At 38.3% G+C, this 12,327-nt stretch overlaps 1 protein-coding gene across 1 annotated transcript in view; it reads right to left on the bottom strand.

The window, feature by feature from the left end:
• Positions 1-4,233: 4,233 nt before the first annotated feature.
• Positions 4,234-12,327, bottom strand: part of COMMD1 (copper metabolism domain containing 1) — a 152,111-nt gene continuing 144,017 nt past the window's right edge. Inside the window, exon 4 of the mRNA XM_057741635.1 lies at positions 4,234-4,450. Coding sequence (XP_057597618.1) covers positions 4,343-4,450 — 108 coding nt within the window. The 3' untranslated portion in view covers positions 4,234-4,342. The remainder of the gene's footprint in view (positions 4,451-12,327) is intronic.

A 12,327-nucleotide genomic window follows, 5' to 3' on the forward strand; every position in this document is an offset into this window, starting at 1 on the left:
AAACAAAAAAAAGACCTGATTTCTGTTCTACTGCAGTGTGAGTAGAGCATGTTGAGAAAACCACAATAGTGAGGAAGTAGCTGCTACAGAATTCACTATAGACATGGTTATAATGAATTAATGACCAAGAGTTACACTGTATTTATAAACTTGGGTCATGGCTGTCCAGCAAGGACAGGATAATCTGCTGCTCTCTGGCTACTGTGGAGCCAGGAAGCCCCATGTGGCAGCAGATTCATCTGGCATCTTGCCCTAGAGACGGGTGGCATTGAGTGAGGCCAAGGTAATAAGAAATAGCATCAGGCTCTACAAAGAACATCAGCAGCCTCAGCACTGAGACAGGTCTAATATGGATGCAGGTTGCAAGTGACACTGGACCTCACAGCCCCCAAGGTCATATCTCCATACAAAAATCATCACCGGAAGAACTATCATCATTTAAACGCAATGAGCTAGGACTTAGGTATTTTTTACAAGCACATTTTATTCTTTTGGTGAGTCTGGCAGGCAGAACATAGAGATGGAAGACAGTACCCTAAGGTCTCTTCCTGACCACAGCCTTGTACAAGTCCTCTGCCCTGTCTGTCTATATGTTTCCCCATTTTGACAAGACGATAAACTAACTTCTACAAAAGCCTCCAAATCAGTCATTCTGAGATCAGTGCCAACATTTAGCTATGGTTCTAAAAACAGCCAGAATATGAATCATATAAAATTCCCATTTATTTTTATTTCTTTAATGTAAAAACAGTATAATTACAGCATTAAGGATTTTAACTATTTTCATTATTCAGCCGAAATTCCTTTTAAACTAGTAGTTTAATCTCTTATTCCAATTGTGCAATCAAATCCATATTTCCCCCCTTTCCATTTCTCCCCCACCTCCATCCTGTAAATCAACAGAACTTGAAACCCTAACACCAGCAGGAAACAGAAAACTAGCCAAGGGTAGGTAAGAGAGAAACAAAAGGCTACTTATAGTCTTTGGTGAATAAAAGATGTAAATACCCACATTTTACTATCTTCTCATGTACAGGTTTAGTATTTTATTCTGATAATATATGTACTAAACTTGTAAGTTATGTCAGTCAGCACCATTTATCTGACAGGAAGCAGGCCGAGGCAGGTTCCTTTGCAACAAAAGCTAGTGAGCGCGGCATGAAATTGTAATGCTGTGAGAGGGGTTTTTGGCTGTCCCCAGATAAGGGAGAACTGACTGCACTTAGATAAAAATTGCTATTTCTCAAATTTTGAGGTGAAAAACTGCACACTTTGCAACTACAGTTGAATGCAAACTAATTATGTTCTATTTAAGTTTCCCTTCTGCTGGCTAAATCACCATCTAAAATATTTGATAACCTTGACTGGGAAGTTGAACACTTAAGAATTATAAGGTGGCAACTGTCCCACAAAGGCCTAGCTTTTTCCAGCATCCTGTTCTTTTAGGAAAATATCCAATCATTTCTGAGCTGACTCTAGAAGGCTTCCTTCTATATCCTTGTCCCTTCACTAGTCTAGATATTTATTGTGTACTTCAGAAACAATACTTTCTAACATCTGTTTAACATTTATTTTCCTTTAATTTCTATTATATTCTGTTTTCCAAATTTTCACTCAGGTCTAAAAAAAGAACTTCAATAACTACTAGCCTGACACAATGTCAGCTATTTAAGATTTCAGATGCTCAATGTCATCCTTTGGTTTTCACCACCTGCTTGCATTTGCGAAAGACTAAGTTAAATTTTAAAATGCTGTAATTCCTTTTGAGTCATCATTAAAATAAGACTGGGGTTAGAGAGGTTATATAAAGGAAAGAGGAGACTATGATGGTCGAATTTAAGCCTCCACTGATGAAGCCGACAGGAACGAGAGCTTCCAAGAAAAGGCAGTCCTGAGAATAAGGCCAAATCCTCTGCTCCTTATCAACATGAAACTACTGAAGTCTAAAGTTCCTTTCTGACTTTATTCTGAAAGCAACATTTGGCTTGTCTGTACTGTTTCTAAACAGACTTAAGTTACAGTGCTTATAGTGTAAGCAGGGACAATTTCTACAAGGCCCAATTCAGGCTGAGGATTATTTTTATTTTGCTCCACACTTCCTAAACTCAAAGTGGTTTTAACCTAACCTGGTAGGGTCTGCTAGGACCCTTATGCTAGTTTTCTCCTTCCCTGGTCCTTTCTTCATGCTTGCATTATCCCCAGGAAGATATCCTAGTTTAAGTAAGTGTCCCTTGCAAAAATATACAAAAACAGGTTAGTATCAGAAAATACAAAAACCAGATAATATCCAACAGGCAAGAAAGGGAATGATTTAGTCTCATACTTTCTTAGAGGTGACACAAACTGACATTAACCTTTCTGGAGAGCAATTTGTAATGTTTATGAAAGTCTTAAAAGCTGTGTGCTCTGTACATCAACTATACCTCAATACAAACAAAAAACAAAATCCCTCAAAATTCATGTGCTCTACTTCCAGGAATTTACTTAGGGAAAGTCAACTCTTCTTCTAGTCCTAGCCTTCTTTACCTCTGTATGTTAGGTTGATGGGTCATTTAACTCTTCTTAGTGTGTTCTATATTTTCACAACAGACTATAATAAACATACACTCCCCTGGCAATCAGAAAGTAAAAAATCACCGGTAAATATAAAACACATGCAAACACACCCTATCTAAAACCACTTGCATTCAAAACTGTTTAGTGTTAAATGTGGGGCCCACCTTCAGCAACCAGTTTCTTTTATTATTATTATGAAAAATTTAGTATACATTAACATTTTTCCAATGACCTATGGTTTGGGGATATAATAAAAAAAAAAGCCGACGTCCACTTCCGTGGCTATTACGTTCACAGGATGAGCTAAACAGAGCTTCAAACCATGACAATGTCCTCCCCTGTGGGCCCACAGACTGTTCCTTCAGGCTTCCACAGACCTTCATTGGAAATGTGACTCAGTACTAACATGGTAGCTACAGTTCTTCCTTCCAATGACATATGGAATCCCATTATCTGATGAGATATTCTTTTCTTCCCTTTTATAGCAAGAGACATTATCTAAAAATCTCCTGGATCACAGTAGCCCTGAGAACAGAAAGCAATCTATTAACAGCTCTTCTGCCAAACCACACACCTTTTTCTGAATCTATTTACCATACTATTTCAAGATGTTTTCTGAAGGGTCCACAGGGGCTACATTTAAAACCTTCTAGTCATTGTTTACTAACTGCTGGGATGGTTTTAATCAGGGAGGAAGCCAGATTTTCTGCTTGGGTTTTGGAAAAGCTCCTAAAATGTCTTTAAACTGATTTAGGAGAAAATGCTTAACAGAAGAGGAATTATTACTGCCCTGGAATAAACTTATTAGAACTGACATATACTGTAACCGCAGACAAAGAGCACTACATTTTTGGGACACATTACATCCCAAAGGCAACTGCAAGTTTCTAAATGTTATCAGTGTCAGATGACAAAGTTCAACAAGGACTATAGCCTCAATGTACTGGTTGACAGTTCCTCCTCTCGGAATATTCTTGGTGTTTGGTATAACCTCTCTACCAGGACCTAGTGTTTTGGCTAGTTTTCTTGAAGAAATTTTCTTGAAGAGGTTTTATTTGATGACTCAGATAAAATTTTCTGAGGCAAAAGACCTCACATCACTTCAGGAGACATTTTCCCTTCCCACAATCCTGACTTGAGATAAGTGAAGGGAGTCTCTTTATGATGAGGCCAATTTAGTTCTAGGTTCCAGAAAAGCCCTAGTTTCTCAGTAGCTCAGATCAAACCAGACCCTCCAGCTTTAGGCAGAAATAATACAAATGCCTGAATCAGTTCCAGAAGCATCTTATGTCTTACTAAGGTCAGTAAACCTCTACCAGGTTAGGCAGGCTCCTCTAGGCCGCAGCTCAGCCTACATTTGGTCAGCCTTGTATTTGCATGAGTAAAATATTTTCTCCCCCTTTTCTAATTCTTGTGTGATTTATCATGTATAAATTCCTATAATCCTACCTCGGAATAAGCCACCATAGCAAGGGTTTCTAAAGTTGATCCCACCCCAGTCCTACTGAATCCAAGTCTCTGAGGATAGGGTCCTTAAAGGCCCTTTTTTTTTTTTCCTTTTAATGTTTTTATGAGTGCCTCTGTATGCTGCAGTATAACAACCTCTGCATTAGATCAACTATGAGAGTAAATGAAAGGGAGAGAGAAAGAAATTGCAGCGAGCAGAGGCAGGCAAGATTTGAACTTGGGGATTTAATACAATGGGGGAAATACGATTTTTTTTTTTTAAAAGCAGGTCCCTGAGGAGGGATCATGAACACCTTTGCTTCAACAGCTCCATCTTCAGCTAGGCTGGCTGCATCAGTGCGCTGATACTTTCTTCTACCTCTGAGAGCTTCTTCAGGACTTGGTTGACCTTGACCTCATCAAATTCCAAACACAGAAATTCAGATTCCTGGAAAACATAAAAAGATATTTTAGACAAGACCCTCAAGATAGCCAAGGCTCTAGATCTGGTGTGACCTAGCTCCAAAGCCCAGGGCTCCTACCCAGCAAGCCTAACTCAGGCCTCAATACCTAAATGATATTTTACCCACACAACACCCTAAATGAAACTACTTCTATGAAGTGTTTCATAAATGCTGAAGAGCTATACAAATGTCCAGTGTTCTCTTCAAGAGGCACATGAGAAGCTCTTCTTGTCTGTCATCACATTTGACCCCATAATAATTTTTAAGGTAAATAAATACGTAAGTATTGCTCTTTCGTAGATGATGACTCTACAGGATACAGGGAGGTTAACCTGTATCACAAAAGCAGAAAAAGGCAGTCAGATTGTGAACTCCCAGCTGTGGCTGACTCCAAAGTCCATGCTGTCTCCATAGCACCCTCTGATAAAAACAATGGAAGGAGGATTTGGATTGGCTCTGTGTTTGCCTGGGAATTGGGCTACCTTGGATTTAGTGATTATACTAGAATTGTGACAAGCTGTAAACAAGTTGCTTGGGAACATCAACCAGATAACTGAAAGACAACCAGATCTTGAAACAGCCTCAAACATTTCTGAAGCCTTTCCACTTGCTACAAGCCAACTCTCCTAAGATTTCCCTCAAACACATTCCTTTCAATCACTGTTAGGATCAATCAACCCCAGATTAGGTAGATATCAAAGAAAAAGGCCTTTGAAGTGTGGTGACAGAAATTTCATGTACACTGGACAAATCCTAGGTCCACATTGTCTTGAGAGACAAGGGAAAAGTATATGATTCTAAGAGTGACCATATTTAAGATCCCTAAGAACAATAACCACGTAATTTTAGAGCAGTTGAATTCTTAGAGACCATATAAGCCAACTACCTTGTTTTTTAGATAATGAAATTGAGGCCCCAGGTATGTTAAATGACATGCCTAATCCCCCTGTTTGTTGATGGCACAGCTACCAGATCAATGTTCTTTTCTCTATATTTTCCTTTCCACATACATGGCATTTCCCACCCCCATTCAAAGTGGCAAGGCAAAGGAAGACCAACAAGCCTCTTCAGAGGGAGGGAGTCACTGTGTCATCAGCTAGAAGAACCTTCTGGATTTGATTTTGTAGAAGTACCTTTGCTGTTGGTGAGCTGCTGTGCTGTGTCCATACTAATGGCAATGAACATTCCCCAGGAGAAACAAGTAGAGAGGGAAAGAAGGGCCCTCTCAGATGAGTCTTTCAATGGAGGAAAGGCAGCTTTCCCTGGCTACAAGGAACCTTTTCCTCAAACATGTATTTAAATAGGAAAGGGTAGTCTCGTATGTGAGCTTAGAAACTGCCAGGTTTTCACTTAGTCAAAAGCAAAAAACAAAAAAAAAAAAAGAGAGAGAGAGAAAGAGAGATGCTTCATGTGTTTGAGCTACAGGCAGGGTTATCTACTTTTGGAAATAAGAGCAAATGTATGGCAAATTAGGTATTTCACTTGGCTAAATTAAGAACAGGTCTCAGCTTTGAAAGCCTCTTATTCTTCATTCAGTTTTATTGAGCTCTTTAGCCTGACTTTAAAACATTTAAAAATATTTGGCCTTTGGAACAATGGTCTAGAAACTAATAATCACCAGTGTGTAACATATATATTTAGGAAACTGTCAGGATAGATGATGTAACCCATGTTTCACCTCAATGAGACAAAGTCAGTTACAATAATAAATCACCTAGTTTTCCACTTATATGGGAAGAGCTTATCAAGAACAATGTTCACAGAGATAGGAAAACCTGAGCAAAGTTTATTAATGGATAGCCAGGATCTTTTCTGACTAAAGGTCATTAATTTATTATAAGTTTCAGTATTCAAATTGTCTTTGATTGGACCTCTAAGTATTCATGAAGCTCAGTTTACTTTTAAGGGAAATCAAATACTAGAGAGCAAATGCAGGCTAAACAGAGTCCAAAGTTAAACAAATATTTCCCAAACACTCCCAACTTTCAACTCTCTCTGCTGGAAACAATGCACACGAACAGTCTTAGAAAGACATGTATAACCATACATGACTTTTGAAGAAACAGTTTACATGAAACTGTATTATCAAGGCCTAGCTTCATCTAGTTACGCGATCAAAATATTTTATCAGGAATTCAGGAGACTTTAAACCGGGGCTTAACACATGGAGCTTTGTTCAAATTTTGCATTTGGCTGGGGTACCCTACAGAAAATACACCTAAAACACTTGAAAATATCTTTAGAAATGCAGGTGATGCTTCTCAAGCCAGATGCAGAAAAGTACAAGAGCAATCTGAAACACTTGATTTTTTTTCTCAAAGTCATCCATCTTGATCTGAGCCTAACTGGTCGTAATAATGAGCAATGATAAGACTAAATTCCTGTATTTTAGTATCTGATTCAAGAGTTAGAACCCACTTCTTAGTAAAGTGTGGATATATCATGGGATAGAGCCAGAAAATGGTTAGCAGGTGAATAAGCAGGTGCATATTTATTAAGAATATGTACTTGTGATCGCAGCGAGTATGGCAGTATACTAAACTCAAGGGTTTAAGTAACTATTCCAAATTAGAAAGGAAAACAAAGATAAAATATTCAAATATTCTTTCCAAGTACAAAAGCTAAAAAGTCATAAAATCCTAAGAGGAGATCCTTGAGAGGCCCTCTCTCCAAACTAATAACAAAAAAACCAAGCTAGCTTTTAGTGACTTCTAGAGAAGGACATCTTACATGTTCCCAAGGAACTCCTTTCCCAGGTAACACCTCTAACATTCTTCAGGAAACTCTTACTTGTCAAACCTACATCTTTGTGTGTACTATCCACTTAAATGACTTCCTTATCTAGGACCAGAAGCATACTCTGACCAATTCTTTGGCAAAACAATACTACAGTGACAAAATGCTAAAAATAGAAAATAAAAAGGACTATGACTTATTAAATACCTAGGAGGAACCATTTAGAACAAATTCAACGTAAGATAAAATAGAAATCTTATAGCCTATCTTCTATATTATTTCCTATGCAGTTTCCATAAAGCTTTATCCCCAATTTACTGGTTATATTTAGCATTATAATACAACTTTGGCAAATTCTAACATGTGGTCTCTTTTAAAAATTCTAAAGTTGGCGGATGTAGGATGAGAGTGGGAAAGGGTGCCTTAACACCCTGCCAATGAATAGTGGTTCAGAAGGCCACATACAGGTGATCAGCTTTCATAAGGCTATTCCCCCAATTTTTCTTCTGGCTTCATTTATTGACACAAAGGGATTCTTGGCTGAGCACAAACTTTTAGCCATGAAGCCTATCCCCCCGTTTGGGCTGTCCTCTCCCTAAACTTAAATTAACCCTCTGAGCTGCAGCTCTGCCACCTTGTGTCTTCTGGAGAGAGAAAGCGAACATACAGCAAAGGTAAAAATTGTTTTGTTTTGTTTTTTTAATAAATTTATTTATTTATTTATTTTTGGCTGTGTTGGGTCTTTGTTGCTGTGTGGGGGCTTTCTGTGGTTGCGGAGAGCGGGGGCTACTCTTCATTGTAGTGCACAGGCTTCTTATTGCAGTGGCTTCTCTTGTTGTGGAGCTCAACAGTTGTGCTTCATGGGCTCTAGAGCACAGGCTCAGTAGTTGTGGCGCACGGGCTTAGTTGCTCCGTGGCATGTGGGATCTTCCCAGACCAGGGCTCGAACCTGTGTCACCTGCATTGGCAGGCAGATTCTTAACCACTGCGCCACCAGGGAAGCCCCAGCAATGGTGTCTTAAAGAGCAATTACATAATAAATAAGATACCCAGGGCTTTGAACACTGCCCACCAGAGAAGTTTAAAACAGCTTCATAAGTAAATCTATGTTCACCACTCAGTCCCATACTTTTTGCTGCTTTCTCAGAATTTATACCAATACTTCTCCCTAGCTCCTTCAGATGACCTTAAAATAGCGTCTCTGTAGCAAAGGATCCTCCAAGTTACTTCATAAGGAACCATCCATCCAAAATTAAAATTTTACAGTTCCCTGAAAACTGTGCTGATTACTCTCTACTTGTCCTTTCAAAGCCATTCTCCACCTTTTCTGTCTTGTTTCGGGGCCTATAAGATTGTATCACTCCCTTGTTCTCTGGCTTTACAGTTGGGTTTGGACAAGAGAAAAGAGAGGTCAGGATATTTATTCCCCTACCCCCAACTCCTTCTCCTCTGCCATTTCTGTATTTTCTATATGAGGGTATCGTTTCTTTATTTCTTACTTTACTTTCTGGCCTAAATCACTACTTCAGTATAAACTAAAGATGAGTTTCTTCAGGCTGTGAAAGTACATAATCACCAAATATAAACTCCAAAGATGAGTAGAGCAAGAATTTTTATCGTGTCTAAGTTGGTACAAAGGCTGCCCTCTATATGATAAATATGATAGTATGAACCAGAACCAGTATTTAACTTTTTTATCATTTGATATTAAAATTATTACAGCATTTTGATATTAAAAAGGAAGAAAAACAACAATAGTAACAACAATAATTGTGAAAGATGACATTTCATTAAGAATTTGCATCAAAGGTCTTGATACCAGACACATGGCCTCATCTCTACAACCTGTTCTTATGCCCTATATCTAAGGCAATGCATAGCTTATGCTGTAGCTTAAAACAATATTTCCAAAAGAAAACTTGTAATTTATAATGTTTTTTAATCTTTCAACAAAATTTTTAGCAATACATATTACAACCAATGGTGCTTACTCAGGACATTTTTAATTCTGAGGAAATCCTCATTTCCAATATAATAGCTGACAACTCCTACATCTACTGTGTAAAAAAGAATGATAAAGCAATTTTTCAAGGGGGGGAAATTATACTATAAATCACAAAGCAGATCATCCTACTGAAGATCAGAAAAGACTAAAATCAGAGTTCTTTTTTCATTTTAAAAATTATTTATTGGTGTGCTGGCTCCTTAGTTGTGGCATGAGGGCTCCTTAATTGTGGCATGTGAACTCTTAGTTGCGGCATGCATGTGGGATCTAGTTCCCTGACCAGGGATCAAACCTGGGCCCCCTGCATTGGGAGCATGGAGTCTTAACCACTGTGCCACCAGGGAAGTCCCTAAAATCAGACTCTTTTGGAAGCTACAACTAAAACTTAATGACCCATCAACAACCTAAATGCCCATCAACAGATGAATGGATAAAGATGTGGCACATATATACAATGGAATATTACTCAGCCATAAAAAGGAATGAAATCGAGTTATTTGTAATGAGGTGGATAGACCTAAAGACTGTCATACAGAGTGAAGTAAGCCAGAAAGAGAAAAACAAATACCATATGCTAACTCATATATAGAATCTAAAAAAATGGTACTGATGAATCCAGTGACAGGGCAAGAATAAAGACACAGATGTAGAGAACGGACTTGAGGACACGGGGTTGGGGGGGCGAAGGGGAAGCTGGGACAAAGTGAGAGAGTAGCATTGACATATATACACTACCAAATGTAAAACAGATAGCTAGTGGGAAGTTGCTGTATAACATAGGGAGATAAACTCGATGATGGGTGATGACTTAGAGGGCCAGGATAGGGAGGGTGGGAGGGAGTCACGGGAAGGAGGGGATATGGGGATATATGTATAAATACAGCTGATTCACTTTGATGTACCTCAAAAACTGGCACAAGAGTGTAAAGCAATTATACTCCAATAAAGAGCTTTAAAAAAAAAAGTTACTATAAGAAAAAAAGGTAAATTTTGTGAGAAAACATGGATTTTTAATCAGTTAACTAGAAACTCAAGGGAGAAAAGAAACATTAGGTATCCAAGGAGTTTCAGATGCTAAACAAATCTAAGGCACCTAACTTCAACCCTCCAAGATGCAAACACAGGTTTTATGTAAAGTAGCAAAATTTTTAAATAAAATAACATCAGATCTTCATTATTCAGAAACCTATTATCTGGGTCTCTGTTGCTTAACTTCCTCCTCCTTTTTTGGTCCATCTTTTAAGTATTTCTACAAGAGGGGAGAAGTGAAATTTAAACTGGTTAGTATGACTAAATCATAGCAGCTCTGCAAAAAGTTTTATAGAAAAGGATATTAGAGCTATTGGGAGTAACTTTAACTATGATTTCACATAACTACTTTTGAAAATCATACCCATATGGTAGCAACTGAAGCCAGAAAGATCTTCTTATCCCAAATATTTCCCTTCCTTTAGTAACCAGGACTACTGTTCTCAGCCTAGATAATATCTTTAAAACAGAAGTACTCCCAGGAGAAGTAATACAAAAATTTCATTAACATCTTTCTACAACTTAAATCAGGAGATTTATTTTCCTCCAGGAAGGATGAACCCAGGTAGTGTGCCCTAAAAGACAGGGTGCCTACCATTAACAGGGACTGGGGGAAGTGGGATGAATAGGCAGGGCACAAAACATAAAAGTAGTAAAGTACCAAAGGCAAATCCTTCTCCTTATCACATAACCCATATCAGATGCACAGATCCATAGATGAAGTATCTTAAGCTGGTCAGATCCCAGATCCATACTCTGCACGCCTTTCTAATCACCTGATCACCAAGGTCACTAGGCACTCAGAAAACCTAGCGAACCTTATAAACGGGACATTAGCAAGATAATCTCAATGAAAACCAAAGGCTGAATTTATACACACACATCCTTCTGCTGGGGTGCTTTCATTTTCATCTGTAGGCTCAGGGCCTGTGACCCAACAAGACAATGCGATCCCAAGAACACTGTCCACTCAAAGCTGTTTGAATTTCTAAAAAGAGAATAAGTGGCAGTAGGCTAAGAATAGGACTCTGAGATTCTTTTGGTTGACGATTTCTTAGCTGGAAAAAATCTAGAGCTGTGACTTAGAAGAAAACTGGACACGCCCACTAACACCTACATCTGACCCTCAATATGGACGCTTTCAAACCTGATTAGTATACATTTAACAGAGTAGAATGGGCACTAATCAGAAATACCCGATTTTGTACTGCTTTACATAAGCATCAAGACTTAAGCATTTAGTAATTTAGAAACACCCAACAAAGGAAAATAAATGGAGCCAAGTTATGTAAACACTAAAAGTTCAATACAATTAGATCATTGGCTGATTTCTACAAAACACTGTGTTCTACTTTGTTTTACAACTTCTCATTTTTGGCAGGATTTAGTAGTTAGCTGTTAAGATTTTCTGTAGTTTGAAAAACTGTAGCTGAAAAATATTCGGGTAAAAAACTATTTTTAAGTGCTCTGGTTTGATCTTCAGGAAATAATACAGAATTTTGGCTAAGCAGAACTAGTTCCCATGTGACAGTGGACAAAGAACTAGAGGAACAACTGCTAAACAGCTGAAAAGGCAAATTAGACTGAAGGAAGGAGAAATTTCACTTAAATCTTAGGGAAACCAAATGACAAAACTCTTTAGCACGTGAGAAACAGTGTTGCTAATTTCAGCTTGAAGTTCACACAGGGACAATTTCAGCTTGAAGTTCACACGGGGTCCTTCATCAGGAATGATGAGGTACATCACAGAGCAAACTCATTTGCAAACAACTTTGACAAACAAACTAAAATATATTTACATGAAAGGAATAGAGAAGATCAAAACAAAACAAAACAAAACAACCTCATCCAGAGTAGCTTGTTTAGGCAATACCATTAGCGAGGCAGGAACAAAATATGCAATGGCACTTGCTTTCTAAGGGGTTCTTGATAACCTAGAGATTAAGATGGGGGAAACACCTTCATACATCCAATAAGAAGACAAGAGCGTGGCAATGAATAACAAACTCCTTGGCAGGGGAGGAAGACAACTAGATGACAACGAGAGGACGTTCAATTAGAAGCCAATGCCATTGCTCTGCCAATAGCACC

Source organism: Hippopotamus amphibius, chromosome 7 (genome assembly GCF_030028045.1).
Source record: "Hippopotamus amphibius kiboko isolate mHipAmp2 chromosome 7, mHipAmp2.hap2, whole genome shotgun sequence".
Lineage (NCBI taxonomy): Eukaryota > Metazoa > Chordata > Mammalia > Artiodactyla > Hippopotamidae > Hippopotamus > Hippopotamus amphibius.